Here is a 16,190-nt window from a genome sequence, read left to right as displayed (position 1 = left end):
GAATGCAAAGACATTTACTCAAGCTTGGTGGTATTATGGATAAAATAAAACACCAGTTTATTATCAAGGCATTTAAATCATGTAATCTAGCATGAAGATTTGCTAAATTTTTCTTTAAAATGGACATTTGGAAGTTTTTCTCTAATTTTATTATTTTTCAAAAACATAGTGTTTATTTTCAAGATTGGTAAATATAATTGAATATAAAAAACTTGATGGTAGAATCTGTAGATAAAATCAAAACAATATAGTAATTTGATTCAAGTTGGAATTCATATAATCAAATAGTAAAATTTGGGGAAATATATATAAATAAGTTTTTAACCATTATAATATAGTGTGTATTTGTTCTGTTTTATTTTGGCTTGCATTAAATTCTTTGAATTTTGGTTTATTTTTTTTTTAACAAGTTTGTTGAAGGATCCCAAATATCAGAGGTATGTTTATTATATTTAATATCCAATTGGAATAATCCAATAACTAATCATTTTTAATTCAGAAGGTCACAAAAAAATAATATTCTATAGTATATTATTGGAATAGAATATTATTCTAATATAGAATATTATTTTGAAGCAATCTTGATTGGTTTTTGAATTTATTTTTTATTTTGTCTTTAATTGTATTAAAGTGGATTTATTTCTCATTTTCCCCTTCATAATGCTTTAAAGCAGAGGTTGGCAAACTAGACTCTGGGCTTGCCAACTGTTTTTGTAAATAAAATTTTATTGGAACACAGCTGTGCTCATTCATTTATATATTATTTTTGCTTCCTCACTACACAGGCATAATTGAGTAATTGGGATGGAAACTGCATGGCCTGCAAGCCTAAAATATTTACTCTCTGGCTCTTTATAGAGAAAGTTTGCTGACCCCTATTAGAATTGCTATTATTTCAATGTTCTATAAATGAAGAAATAAACTAAACTTATTTAACTTATAGCATGTATGTTTGATTATACTTATGCCCTGATTTACCCTAATGAAAAATTCCTATGTTCGTCTTACAAAGTTGGCTTCTTCTTTTAGGCCATCTATGAAAAGCTGAACTTGTCCAAATCTGAACTTGAGGATGAAATACTCTTTCTGGAAAAAAAGTTAAAAGAAGAGAAATCTAAACATTCTGAACAAGATGAATTGGTAAGGCTCTTGTGTTTGAGAAGACTATAAGAAAAAGAAAGTTACTGAATTTTAAAAAATTAATATGCTATCAGTTACAGTATTATGTGCACAGTAAAAAATTCAAAGAATACAGAAGGCTGTGAAGTAGAGAGTAAAAAGTTCCAGATTTACTAGCTCTTTTCATTTGCTCAAGGTTATTATTATCACGTTAAGTTTCCTGCATATTTTTAAAGAAATTTTCTATACATGCTGTGGAAGTAGCTCACATAAATAATTTAAGTTGAATAATCACATACATAGTAGATTTTATTTTATCACTCAAAAGGTATGTTAAGAACATTTTAACTTTATTTGTCATCCTATTTTAAAATCTGTCTTAAGGAAGGTTTTGATGTGTATAAAATTATTTAGTGAGATATGACATTAGTGGACTTATCTGGAGCCTATATAACTTAAATGTAATATTAAAGATGAGATAAAATACTATTATGTAACTTTCATATAAAATTTCTTTAAGCATATGGCTGAGCAGGTTTCTTAATTTGAGCCCTCAACTTTTTGAGGAAAGTGTTAGGTTAACAATATATCTAATATATGTGGCATCTTGGAAACCAGAGGAGTTTAGTAAATACTTGTTTATTGATTGATACTGTCTTTCTAGATGGTAGATATTTCAAAAAGGATACAGTCCCTAGAAGATGAATCAAAATCCCTCAAATCGCAAGTAGCTGAAGTAAGTTGAATTAGTCTGATAGGTTTGTTGCTTTTGAAAATTATTTCGATTTTATTTTATGATTAAAAATAATATATAATATTAGAATTTGAGATATAAGGGTCTTAGGTATATATTTTTTATACATGGTACCTCAGGAAAGTTGAATTTTTTATTGGACGATTTATTTATTGAGCTATTGCTATGTACTGGTCACTGTTGAAGATGTTTGGCACTTAACATTAGTAGATAGAATTGACAGAAAAACTCTCATAAAGTTTAAATTCTGGTAAGAGACAGTGACTAAAAAGTTAACAAAACTTGCTATGTAGTTCATAGAAGGTTACAAGAGTTTAAATCAAGATCCAAGGTCACATGGCAAGTTAATATCAGACCCATTATTTTAGGCCAGCTTTTTTTCTGCTATGCCGTGTTACCTCTCCTATTAATGTTGGTGTGTTTTTTACTTTAAGTCCATGTTATAGAGAGTATGTATAAAAAAGCTATTGTATTAAACTGTTATAAACTCAATATGTTGTATTTTACTTAGGCCAAAACAACTTTCAAAATATTTAAAATGAATGAAGAACGACTTAAGATAGCTATAAAAGATGCTTTGAGTGAAAATTCTCTACTTCAGGAAGGCCAGAAACAGGTTTGTACTGTATAGGGATTCTTCATCTTGTGAATATGTAATTATAAATCTTCTGGGCATACTCATGACTGACCCATGCTAAGGGCAAGAATGAGCTTTTCTTGGAGAGCATGAGAACAGGACAATCTCCTGTGTGTCCCTTGGTGTCCTCCTTATGTAGGAAAAATTTTAATAAAATAAGATATGGCATGTTATATGGGATATAAGGAACTGTAAGGAATGACCAAATCTAACAGACATAAATGTGTCAGAAAACTTTTTATTTGATATAAATTTATTACGTCAATCAGTCGAAGAATGTTAAAGTGTCTGTTATTTCATATTACCACTCTTTTGAAGGTTCTTTGAAAATAGGAGCCTTCCCTCCCTCCCTCCCTCCCTCTTTCCTTCCTTTCTTCCTTTTTTCCTTCCTTCTTTCCCTCTCTCCCTCTTTCATTCCATCCCTTATTCTTTTCCTCCCTTCCTTCTTAGCAACACATTACATTGTTTTTTTTTATTTTTCATTTTTTAGGCGAGGCAACCCTTGGTTTACCTCACAGATTACAAGGACCTTGTCAGTTTACAATCCCTTATTTTTTTAATTTTTTACGCCTGCAGCACCTAGTCTTCCTAGCTGATCTCCCATCCAGTACTAACCAGGCCTGACTCTGCTTAGCTTCTGAGATCACATGGGATTGGGCTTGTTCAGGGTAGCATGGCCGTAGACTGTATTGGTTTTCTTTTTAAAGTTATCAATGATAAACTTAAATAAATAAGGATGGTAAGGTAATATGAGTTGTTTTTCTTTTTTTGTTGGGTTTGAATTTTAGCTTTTACAGGAATCTAAAGAATGGAAAGAACAAGTGAGTGAACTTAATAAACAGAAAATGATTCTTGAAGACTCCAAAGCACATGCGAAACAAGTTCTATATGATAAAGAAAATCAGATCAAGGTAAATGGCCCTGGTTTTAGTGACCGAGTTAGCTAGAATTTTATACTAATTTTTGAAATTTGAAAATTTCTGTTTTTAGCAGTTTTATTTTGATCATTTAGTTTGCCCAATTTGAAGACTTTTTCGGCATACATTGCAATTTGTATTAGTATTATCATCTGTGCTGCCAAATGCTCCTTGAAGAGTTACAAATTTGTAGTATACAGATATCAACATTTCATATGTTTTTTATCCCTCTTTTCCTCTCCTTTGTATTTTAGCCTAGGTATTTAATGAAGAAAAAGAATAATGGATTTTACTTTTGTCTTTAGACAGCCATCTACTTCTGTTGATAAGAAGAGGTTGGAAAGAATTTTAGAAATTGGACAGATGAAGTTATATGTATTGGTTGAATATCTTTAATACTTAGGTTAATACTTTCACAGAGATGAATACTTAAATCTAATTGAAACTTGGCTCTAATAGGAATACAATAATTGATATTACTGTTCAGATTTGTTGACTTTTTCCTACTCTCTGTCTCACCCTCCTAACCTCTTTCCTGCCTGCTCTTCTAAATCTTATACTTTCAAGCTGCAAACATACTTGGCTATGAGGATCAAGCAATAAGACGTAAAACTAACATTCTGTAATCTACAGTGAAGTGGATGTTATCATCTTGAAAAATATGCATTTATGCCATTTATGTTGTTACTAAGAATGTTTTCAAGATTTCATCTTTAGAAGTTGTATTCATAATTTGGCACATTATTTATTTTTTTTCTGCCTAAATTTACTCTACTAAAGGACTTTGGAGTTTTCCTAAACAGAACAAGAATAAGATGCTAATCTCAAGCTCTACTCAAAGCTATAGGCCATGTTATTTGTGCTTAGAGGGAGCTGATCGAAGGGTGGAAATTGTAGAGAAGAATGGATTTTTAGCTGAGTCCTTCCACAGAAGTAAATGGCACAGTCACTTTATTATCTGTAGTGCTAGAAAATCTTTCTTTATTCAATAAAATTCAAAAAGTACTGTTGGAAAACTTCTAATGCTCCAATTCAGATTCTCTTTTATAATTTCTTTTTCTTTATGTCAACTGAACCCTCCAGCTAGTTGTTTACTTGAATAAATCGAATCTGTGAAATTCGATCTTTTCATATATCATGAACCTCCCTTGCAGGTTAGTTTGACTTCACACGAAATATATGCTCATGTTAATGGCCACTCTTATTTGCAGCATGTGAGAAATCTCATATAAGAAAATGATTTGTTACTTTATAGTCGTGATATATTTAGCAAAAATGGGCCATTATCAAGAATTCTATTTGATTTAGGAATAACTGGTTTTGGTTTTTAACTTTAAGAATTTAATAGTCAGTAAATGTTAATCTTTTTGGAGTATTTACATATCAATATCGGTAGAGAATAAGAGCTCATGTACTGTTATTTATGTGCCTTGATTTTTAAAGTACAACTGTATACTCAGAAGTTGTTAATTGTTAACATAAGTCATTACCCTCTTTTTTCCCCTCTTTGCTAAATGTCAAGTCTCTGACTGAACGCTTGCTAAAGATGAAAGATTGGGCTGCTGTGCTTGGAGAAGATATAACGGATGATAACTTGGAATTGGAAATGAAGAGTGATTCAGAAAATGGTGCGCACTTAGATATCAGATGCCTCATTCTCTTGCTAAAAATGATGACCAGCTTTTGTATTTCCTTTTATTTCCCCATGTATACCATGTTCTTTATACACTTGTGCTTTGGCCCATCTTGTCCATCTTTCTCTAATACTCTGTCCATTTCTCACCATCCTTTATAGTTAAGCTTCTGCTGGAATACAGCCTTTTCAGTAATCTTTCTCCAACTCCTCAGACAGACTTACAGCCTTCTTCCTCTTTGTTCTTTTTATATATTGTCTGTATCTTCATTATAGTAATTTTCACATTGCATCATAATTATTATAATGCCTGTTTTTCCCTGTACTGTAAGCAAATCAAATGGATGAGAGAATAGTTTGAAAAAAGGTGAATGTTTTATAAGTGAGTACCTCAGGATAGTTTTTTTGTTGCTTTACTTAGGTGATTCATATGGTTACAGTACTTTATTGTCGGCCATCCAAATGGTTATTGCTATTGTTGGTTATAGTCTGGAAACTCAGGAAAAAGTTAAGTTCACTATAGCTACTGAATATTCTCAAACCAATTCCTTTGACTTAAATTTTTTTAAACTTTGGCATAATTATAGACTCACAGGAAGTTGCAAAAAGAGTACGGAGAGATCTTATTTATCTTTCACCTAGTTTTCTATAATGGTAGTCCTTCAGACTTTTGTGTCCTTTCTCTTTTTTCCTCCCTCCACCCCTGCATAATTAACAAAGTTATTAAGGAAGAGAAGATATGTTTTAAAAACATTTTTCTTTGATGATAGCTTTAATGAATTGGAAGAAAATTATATTTCCAAAGTAAATACATATAGTTCTGTTTGTACTTTTTCAATTCTGCTTTATTTTCTAAGAAATAATTATTTTTCTAGTGAGACACTCATGCTTGTTTAATGTTATTTTAATTTGGAGTATAATTACACTCAATATTTTGTATAGTGAAGGATTATAAGAATAGTTGAGACTGTGGACTATATTTAGGTGAGTACCAAATCCCTATTATAACTCTGTTTTTGGAGTGGTCAAGAACCTTGTTACATGATTTTGTGGTACTTCCAGCGCTTTTATTGTTTAACTTCCTGGGAGCAGATCCAAATCCAAGGCCAGTCTGTCTTATATCAAATTCATTATTGTAGCAAGAAGAGGGATAATAAGGCTCTAATTGAGTAAACTAATAAAATCATTTGGATGTCTATTGTGACATTGCATTTTCCCCCTAATTTATTGTTATGTTTTTGTTTTTTATTATAGATAATCAACTAAAAGGAGGTTTGAAGAAACTGATTCATGCTGCTAAGGTTTGCATTGCTACATAAATAAAAAAAAATAAAGAACTAGAACATGGATTAAATCCCTATGTCCTTAGTAACTACCTTTAAAGTCTATTTTATAGTTACAATATAAGACATTAGAATTTTCAGATGTGATCATACTTATCTTCACCAATTGCTTTTTTCTTTTTTATACCAACTAGTAATTCATATTGTTAATTTTTAGAATTTATGGTAACAAAACTTTTCAAGCTCTATATTCGTTTCTTTTGTCTAAACAATATATTAAAAACATTTATTTTCTCTCATACTTCCCTCTTGAGCATTTTTCTTCCTTTAGTCTCAGTATTTTCTTGTCTCTATTGCCCCATATCCTATTTTGAGAAGTAAATAATAGGTTCTTTTTCTTCTGGTTTATTCTTTCTCTTTTCTACCCTAGTAGTGGTATCCTGATTTTTATTGATCTGTGAGAAGTCTTGGTAATGTAGTTTGAAGATTGCTTTAATCAAACTTATGTTTTAAAAGTAAGCAGATTGAAAATAGCACTGTTTAAGCATCCATCACAGATCTTCTCTATCCCTGTTCTGAAATTTCCAACTATTGATGAATTTGCTGACTTTCTGAGATGGAAACTGCATTGTTAGTTTGTACATTCTAGGCAATAATTTCACCAAAGTGAGATTTTTTTTGGTGTGGCTGATTAATGTTGCTTTTTTCCTTTTCCCATTCTTTGAAGTTAAATGCTTCTTTAAAAACCTTAGAGGGAGAAAGAAACCAAATTTATACTCAGTTATCTGAAGTAGATAAAACCAAGGAAGATTTTACAGGTGGGTAATATATATATACTTTTAAAGTTTTCCTAAATAAATACATCTCCTTATAGAGAATGGTACCATAAATTGAATCAATTATGAGAAAATCCAATTTGATAGGATTTTGAATAAATTTTTGTTTCTTATTTGTGAAAAATTAGTCCTGAGTTTTTTTTTTGTTGTTAGTAAAGCCTTATCTGTTCCTCCATATTTATATGAAATTAATGAAATTATTTTAAAAAACATGTAAAACCATACTTATTTTAGAATTTTAGTATTATATGTCTATGGTTTGAGATATTAGAAAGCAGCAAATTAAAACTTAAAATTTTCAAAATCTTTGTAAATTGCAAAATTGACTTTTATAGTGGTACTACTATATTTTACAGATTTTTACAGTATAGTTTTCTCCTTTAATGTACATGCGTAGTATATTAGCACATGCAAGAATGATATTAGACCTGTAGAACTGAAGTTTTTTTCATTGAAAACATTTTTATTTATTTTGCTGGTATAGTTGATATAAGTAACATCCCATTTTGTAAAAAAAAAAAAAAGAATTTTACCATAACCATTTACATAAAGAAAGAATGTAAGGATATACTAAAATGTCAACAATTATTATCTTTGAATATGGGATTATAGATAGATTTCTCTTTGACTTTTACAACCTGTATTTTCAAAAATTTCTACAATAGTGAACTGTATTTATTTATAATAAAACACTTTTTGAAAAGGTTGAACCACCAAAGAATCATATTATTAAAAACAAGAGTATAGCCTTATACATGATATTGATATTTGGATTATTTTGGATTTTGAAAAGTAACATTAACTTAAAAATAAATTTTGTTGTATGTGACACATATTACTAAAAGCTATGGGAGCATCACAGGAGGAACAGATATGGAGCTCTCTTTTAAGGAAGCTGTATTTTAGTATATTAATAGACTCTCAGTGAGGAACTATTCAGTAAGTGCCAGAATACCAAGAATTTGCTCATCAGTTACCCCATTTGTTAATAAAATTGCTTGGCAAATTTTTATTATTTTCTAAAGCTAGTATTTGGAGACTCTATATCTGCCTGTACCCTCCTTCCAAATTTAACTTTCTTTTTTTAATAGGTCACAAAAAAGGAATTTCTACAATCAATTTTTTCTATTTATAACATGAAAGTTTTATTCTAAACTGCTTCTCCTCTTTGCTCATTATTTATAGTTCTCTTTTAAGATATAGAGGATTTGAAACAAAATAGTTAAAATAGAAATACAAAAATATAATGATCTAAGTGTTGGTTTATTTTTTTAATAAGATTGATTCAGTTTTAATAGCAATAATATCCAACATTAATGTCTATTAAATGACTGTTCTTGGTAATGGCTTAAAGCTTAAGTCAACAGATGTGAATTTAAAAATATATATGAGGGTGGCTCCATAATGTAGTGGTTAGCACATCTGCTTTAACACGCAGAAGGTCCTGGGTTCTCGCCCCAAGTGGAGCCACGGACCAGGCTCCGGGTGCGCCAGCCCTCAGGTGCACGCTGCGAGCGTGTGGGAGGAGATGCCCCGCCTTCAGAGATTCAGTTCTTAAGGGGAAACGGCAACATCCATAGGTCAGAGGTGGAAGTGGGGGCGGAGCGGGGAATTAAAAGAGGGGGAAAAAGAAAAAAAAAATACCATACAGATTTTCTATTGTTAGAAAGAATTTTGTTTATTAATAATTTAAGTAATTTTTATTTGTATGAAGTGTTAATATGCAACTCAAAATATTTACTCCTTTAATTGTGACTTTTAAAAATTATCTATAGAATATATTAAAAATCTCCAGACTGAACAAGCATCTTTGCAGTCCGAAAATGAACAATTTGAAAGTGAGAATCAAAAGCTTCAGCAGAAACTTAAAGTAATGACTGAACTGTATCAAGAAAATGAAATGACACTTCACAGGTAATAAAAATTATGTTGATAACTCTACTGAATGGCAAGTAAAATTGCTTAAAAATGTTGCATATTCAATTTATATGATTATGCAAAGTTCTCAGTTTATTATTGGGTTATATTTTATCAATTCATATTTTAAGAAAGTTATTTGATCTTGAAACACTTTCTTCAAGGAAGAGAATGTAAATGATCTTGGACTTTGGCTTTGCAAGCTAGTTCACAAAACCCTCTTTAACTTCTTTTAAATAGTTAACAGATTATTGTTAATTAAACTTTCTAATACTACAGACTCGGTCAGGGAATCTGGGTGGACATCCTGAAATTGAACCCTACTCGTTAATTGCATCTCTGATATATGTAAAACCGATTTCTTTTCACTGTGTAAATTGCTCCTGCCGATCTGTTCCTTGTCTTAGTAAATGGCTGAGTTGCTCAGGGCAGCTGATCAAGCCATCCTTGACTTCTCTCTTTTATATCCCATATTCATTCTACCTTCAAATTCTGTCAGTCTTCCTGTATCTTGAATCTGACTACTTTCCACCACCTCCTATACTACTCTGATCTAAGCCATCATAAGTTAGTATCTGGTGCCGTAGCATCATGACTGGTGTCTCTCTTTGTACTCTTAACTTCCTGCTCTGTGTTTTCAGCAGCAGGACAATTCTAAAACATAAATAATGAGCATCGTCATTCTCTTGCTTGGAATCACACTTAGAATTTAATTCAAAGCTTTTGTCATGGCCTACAAGACTCTACCATATCTGGCTTATTTATTTTATTTTTCCTTCACTACATTAGAGCCACACTGGCTTTCTTGATGATCTTTAGCATGCCAAGTGCATCTGTATTTCAGGGCCTTTTGTACTTGCCCCTTCTGCCCAGAATGGTATTCCCCTGTAAAAGGTTCAGTCCTTCATTTAATTTAGGCCTAGGTTCAAATGATGCCTCAAAGAACCCTTCCCTGGCTAGCCTCACTAAAACAATACCTGCTACTCCTTGTCCTCTTATCTTGCTTTATGTTTCTTTCTTCATAGCCCTTATTCTCCTCTGATGATTGTCTTTATTTACTTACTTTTTATTTTATCTTCCTCACATTAAATGTAACTCCATGAGAGCATGACTTTATCCTCTTCTCTTTGACTAACTGATAGTAGCTTTATGGTTTTTATCAATAAACCTAGTAACGAGCCCTTCTTTTTAGGTTAGGGTGAAAGATAATACAATTTGGACATAAAAGGGATTTATTTCAAGTGAAAGAAATACTTTTGAGTGTATCTTTTGGACAAAAATATATGATTGATTATGGAATTTCGATGAATAATGTTTAAAATTTCAAAGAAAAATTTCTGTAGATACTCAAAGCAAGGATGGAAGGCTGAGTAGAATCCTAGCTGTATGTATGTTGTTCACGTTGTAATTTCATTTATTACTTTGAAATGTTTTGGATTCCCAAAATATTATGTATTTCATTCTTACATTTAAATGAAAATACTACTCAAATTTAATAAATTATACCACTATGTTTTCTTCAGAATAGAATATAGAGTTGATAGTACTAGTCAAATGTTAAATTAAAATTCTTGCCTACATGCAGTGTAATTTAGATTCAGTCATTTTCTAGATGCTAGATTGATGTTTTTTACTACTGATATATTACATTACTAGCACTTTTCCAAATTTAATATTTGAGAGGAGTGAAATAGTGTAGAAGCTTGATACGTTGTTGCTTTAAATATGTGAAGTAAGATGTGAATGTTTTTTAGTTATATCATTGCGTTTCCTTTCACAGTAAAATTTTCATCGTTAATAAGCCCACCATAATTCAAGGGGAGGGTTCATAGACTTTACCTCTCAGTGGGAGGGGTATCAGAGAATTTCTGGCCATTTTAAATCTTCACAGTCTGTAAAAACACTGCCATCTCCAAGCTCATTAAACTGTTATGCTTTTCCTAAGGTGATGACTTTTATTTTCTTATAATATCTATGAAATGATTGACCTGGGGAGTGCTTTCTAAGCAATAGGTAATGTAGTATGTAGAATATAAAACGTTTTCTGCTGCCCTTTAGAATTTCTTTAGTTTTTTTATCTTGTTCCTCTTTAAAGTTCATGAAGAAAGGGAGATATCCATAGCTAGCACTCCAAATGTGTTTTTCCGTGGTTTTCAATAAATATTTCTTGAGCGTTATTAATGATACCCTGTGGAAACAGCAGGGTAATACAGTATGATGGAGTTAGCTCTGTGCCTTGGTCCAGTTATTTAGTTTCTCTGTTCTTCGTGTGTGTGTGTGTCTGTGTGTGTCTGTGTCTGTGTGTGTGTATGTGTTTGTAAATAGTACCCTTTTTATAGAGTTGTTAAGATAATACCTGTAAAGGTTTAAGGACAATTTCTGGCACGTACTAATGGCACAATAAATTAGGTATTAAAAGAGCTAGAAGTGGTAAGCAGGACTACTACTACTTTTATTTACTTTGGGTTCATTATGAGTTGGGGTTTTGTGTGTGTATGAGTGTGAGTGAACTGGCTTAGAAGACTAATCACTATTTTAAAACAAACAACTTAAAAATTGTTGAAACACAGTTCATTGGTTGGTAACTTCTAATAAGTGTAATGCTTCTTTATATAAGAAGTATTGATAAATCATAAATATATTAATAGTTTTTATTAATATTTACCTTTGTTAATCTTATTTTTATGATAAATTCTTACAGAAAACTCTTGAAATTTTTATATTAGTAGCACTGTTATTAGGATGCTTTATATTTGAGTTCCTAATATTAAATTCCATGCCAGGAATATTTTCACAAGTACTTTTTTCCCCTTGCATGTGATGTTTTTAGTGGTATTATGCAAACTGCTTTTTGGGAAGCACCCATATATAATTAAAGATATATAATTGATTATTTTATGACATATAGTAAAAGAAAGAAAATACTTTTTGTTTTAAGGAAATTAACGGTAGAAGAAAATTACCGGTTACAGAAAGAAGAAAAACTTTCCAAAGCAGATGAAAAGATCAGTCATGCAGCTGAGGAGCTGGAAACCTATAGGTATTAAATATATTTTACCCTCTTTTTTTTTGAGGTGGGACAGGTATCCAAAAGCCAAATACCAGAAAAAATAAGACATTCAGAAAAACAGTAGAGTATTTTTGTTTCATCATTTTCGTTTAGGTGTTTTGCCATTATGCAACTATACAGAAAATGGAAAAAGGAAAAAGTGGTTTTCTTTCAGGGTGTGAGATTTTAAATCTTTTATATTAGTTGTATTTGAATGTGAATAATCCTATTTTCTGTTAATCTCAAAACAATTATGAGTAGCCATTAATTTCAAAGTCCTTCCTCATTGATTAAAATGCAAATGTATACAATATTAATGAATTCAAGAAATATCCCACTAAAAGAAAGTGAGCCACAATTAAAGTTCTAAAGTATTTATAAGACTGTAAGTCTATCAGCAGCCTACCAAACCGAATGGTTGTGATTCTTCATTTTACAGTAGGAAGAGTAAGCTTGAGTTTTATTCAGAAGAAGGAATTACCTTCTTAGTCTTTTAAAGGTAACAAGTAACATTTTATTTTGCACAGATTGTTAATTTCCTAGAATTCTATTAAGATTACAGACATCTGAATAAATCTTCCAATATCATACTTCTTGAAAATAAAAATGAACCAATGTACCATATAAATCTTTGACCTAGATAAACCCAAGTAGTATTACTTTTAAAGCTTAATTAATGTTAAAATTATATCAGGAAAAAATATATTTTAGAACCTCTTAAAGGTGATTTAACATGTGGAGTTCTGGAGCTTTTTTTTTTTAATGAAACAAAGTACTCTAGGTGCTTTAATTAATATTTTCAGTGGAGACAATGTGTTCTGTCATTAGTATATTTTAATAGTAGATTGATTATCTCTTTCCTATAGAAAGCGAGCCAGAGATCTTGAAGAAGAATTGGAGAGAACCATTCATTCTTACCAAGGGCAGGTATGTGTGTATTAATTAATGAACTTAATTCTGATTTGTTTGAATTGATATCTCTATTTTGATGCAGGAGTATAGTTACTTGACTAGTAGTACACATCTCTTCGGGTTTTGCATGTAGCTGTGGAACATTTCTAGGGAGCCAGAGATTCTGGGAAACGAGATCATGTTTAAAGTTGCCATGTCTTTTGCTTCTTTGGGAATGTGGATTGCATAAATAAATAACATATATCAGCATTGGGGTCTCATATTCAGTCAGGCTAGTTGTTTCTTAATTGGCAATTCATATTGTAGTTGATTATTGCACAAAGTAGAAATTTATTAAATAAAACTTTTGGTTGTCTTTACATTCAATTTTGTTTTAAAATAGAGTAGATCATTTGTATGTGAAAATTTGCTTTGAAATGTTACTGACTTTTCAGAAATGCTTGAGTTATTTTTGAGTTTATGAGTTGTGTACTAAATCTTAGTTGTAGATGTGAATGCTTTTTACATAAGAAACGTAGTTATTAATATTATAATGATTTTCTTTTTTCAGATTATTTCCCATGAGAAAAAAGCACATGATAATTGGGTAAGGATTAAATTCTCTTAGCCTCTTTTATTAAATTGTTCTTTTTCCTAACTTAAAAGAGCAGTATAAAAGGTACCTTTACACTGGAAATAAAGGTAGTATTTAAAAAAATCCTTTTCTTTGCTATGTTCCTAATGAACTCAATACTTAGTTTATTCACACAATTTGATTTTTTCTTCTCTGCTTTCAGCACATAACTTCTCTGCCAGGGGCTTTTACTCTCTCTGGGGAAGGTGATATAATGTTCATGGATTTATTTTTTCAGGGCACTGGATTGCCATTGCCACTAGTTTCTGTGGACAAATTACTTAAAATTTTGAGCCCATTTACTCATCTGTAAAACAATGACATGGAACTAAGTGATACCTAAAGCCTTTTCTAGTTCTAAGAGTTCTAAAAATATAAGAATTCTGGTATGTATCTGCTTCTTAGTGTTGAATTACTTGATACACGTTAAGAAGAAGACCATCATGAGAAATGGCATGTCAGTACTGCAGAGGAACGATATGATGAAATCATCCTGATGCAGATTTTGACTAATTACAATAACCATCCCTCTAACATGTAGAACTGTTGTAATAACCAGCCTTTGGAGGACTTGTCCCTAGGAGTCTTTAAGGGGAGGCATTTTGCACAGTGGGTGAATACATGGGGTCTGGAGTCAGCCTGTCTTGGTTGGTATCCTGGCTCCATGATCTACCGCCAGTTTCTTTTCCTATAAAATAGGGATATCATTAGTACCTATTTCATAGAGTTATTGTAATGATTAAATAAGATAATAGTTGTAAGGCTGTTAGTCAGGTGCCTGACACATAGTAAGCACTCAGTAAATGTTAACTATTATTATCACTGTTATACTGAAGCTTGGAAGATATTTCTTAGGCAACAAGAAGCTTGGAAGATATTTCTTAGGCATCGATGTTTCTTGGAGTGAGATTCCAGCTTAGGGTGAGAAATTAGATATGTTGAATGTCAAGATCCTTCCCAATTCTAAGATTTTGTAACACTCTGTATTGAGAGTTCAAGTGAAGATTTGTTACTGAATTAAGCTGGGCCTGGATATGAATTTAGTCTTCTTTACCACTCATCACTTTCTAAATACCTAGATGCTAATTATTTTTTAAAGATGTGTAGGAGTTGATGTTTATTATTATCTCTCATGTTCAAGGCACTGTACTTAAGGCATTCTGCATGTTACTCGTTTAATCCACACCGTAACTCTGTAAATAGGTATTATAATTCAAGTTTTACACATGAGGAAATAGCCCAAGGTCATATGAGTAGAGAATGAAGAGTGGAGATTGAAATATTGACCTTTTGAATTTGTTAGTAAATAATGATGTTGACTTTAAATTAAAATATGCAGAAAATATGCCCTTTATGTCTCAAAATGAAGGTATTTTTCAGATTTTGTAAAAATAATATATACTCATTAAACGAAAGTTCAGACCATATAGAATGGTACAAAGAAGTAATCAGCAGTATTACTTTAATTTATTCCATACTTTTTTGAATACATCTAGACATAAAAGCACATATATATGTTTTAAAAAAATGGAATCATATTATATATTAATGTTTTACAATCTGTTTAATGTATCAGATATTTTTCTATGACTGTTTCATAATCTATATAAACATTTTTCATTTGGTAAATATTTAGTTTCCACTTTTTTACTCTTATAAGAAATTTTTTATGTTATTTTATCTATTGAGCATATTTTTGTTCCATTCCATTAATCTTTTCTTCCTTTTGAACTCACACATTGTTTTGTATGTGTATGTCTTTGTGTGTGTGTGTGTCTTATGGCAAGTATTGTACTTATTTGTATTTGTCCTTTCCACAGATTAAAGCTTCTTAAGATAGGAACTGTTTCTTTTTTCTTAACGCCTGTACCTAATTGAATGCTTTTTTGCACATTGCACGTATTCAATTACTGAATACAGTGTTTTAGAACACATCGTGGTCATTTACTGAAATTACAGTTTTACCTAACCTTTGGGTGTAAGCTTTTCAAAAACCTATAATCATTTGCCATCAGTTAATTGTCATATTTTTTCGTAGGTATATCTTTAATATATACTATACTATAATGATGGTAGAACCCCCTTTTGACTTATTAACTGCATTTTTTGTGCTTTATCTTATGGGTAAATATGTTATACTGTGTAGAAAACATTTAGGAGTAATTTTGGTTCTGCTTTGTTAAAAGTTAAATGAATTGGTATTTTATTCTTTAAAATTGTGGTATAATTTTTTTTTTTCTTAGTGCTAAACTGATTATATGATTATATATTGGAAAAAGTTTACACATGGGATCTTTTTGATAGTGAGTGCTAAAATGTGATTAAGCTATGTTTTTTTGTGAATATTTACATAATTTATTCTTTGGACATTCGAAGTCAGTTCTCATGTGTACTTCACAGTTTTAAGTGAACACATTGATAGTATAGTTCTTTTACCTATAAAAAGTTAAGGTTCTAGACTGAGTTAATTTACCTACCTTTGTATGATAGATACATTTGCCCTAGGATTGTATTAGTTCA

General features: G+C 31.0%; 1 protein-coding gene across 11 annotated transcripts in view; it reads left to right on the top strand.

The window, feature by feature from the left end:
- The window catches only part of MIA2 (melanoma inhibitory activity 2), an 80,579-nt gene that overhangs the window by 34,961 nt on the left and 29,428 nt on the right, over nucleotides 1-16,190 (top strand). For 7 of the 11 annotated variants that reach the window (XM_025047933.1, XM_015590615.2, XM_025047934.1 and 4 more), the window contains 12 exons: nucleotides 411-437; nucleotides 1,030-1,140; nucleotides 1,784-1,855; nucleotides 2,385-2,489; nucleotides 3,299-3,421; nucleotides 4,950-5,067; nucleotides 6,315-6,361; nucleotides 7,071-7,161; nucleotides 8,955-9,093; nucleotides 12,035-12,136; nucleotides 13,012-13,072; nucleotides 13,608-13,643. In XM_025047933.1, the coding sequence (XP_024903701.1) occupies nucleotides 411-437; nucleotides 1,030-1,140; nucleotides 1,784-1,855; nucleotides 2,385-2,489; nucleotides 3,299-3,421; nucleotides 4,950-5,067; nucleotides 6,315-6,361; nucleotides 7,071-7,161; nucleotides 8,955-9,093; nucleotides 12,035-12,136; nucleotides 13,012-13,072; nucleotides 13,608-13,643 (1,032 nt within the window). The remainder of the gene's footprint in view (nucleotides 1-410; nucleotides 438-1,029; nucleotides 1,141-1,783; nucleotides 1,856-2,384; nucleotides 2,490-3,298; nucleotides 3,422-4,949; nucleotides 5,068-6,314; nucleotides 6,362-7,070; nucleotides 7,162-8,954; nucleotides 9,094-12,034; nucleotides 12,137-13,011; nucleotides 13,073-13,607; nucleotides 13,644-16,190) is intronic. The other 4 variants (XM_015590617.2, XM_025047936.1, XM_015590619.2 and 1 more) reach the window with 2 other exon arrangements.

The sequence above is a fragment of the Pteropus alecto genome, unplaced genomic scaffold (assembly GCF_000325575.1).
Source record: "Pteropus alecto unplaced genomic scaffold, ASM32557v1 scaffold104, whole genome shotgun sequence".
Taxonomy (NCBI): domain Eukaryota; kingdom Metazoa; phylum Chordata; class Mammalia; order Chiroptera; family Pteropodidae; genus Pteropus; species Pteropus alecto.
The sequence above is the reverse complement of the archived record's forward strand: the minus strand, read 5'-3'. Positions and strand labels throughout refer to the sequence as shown.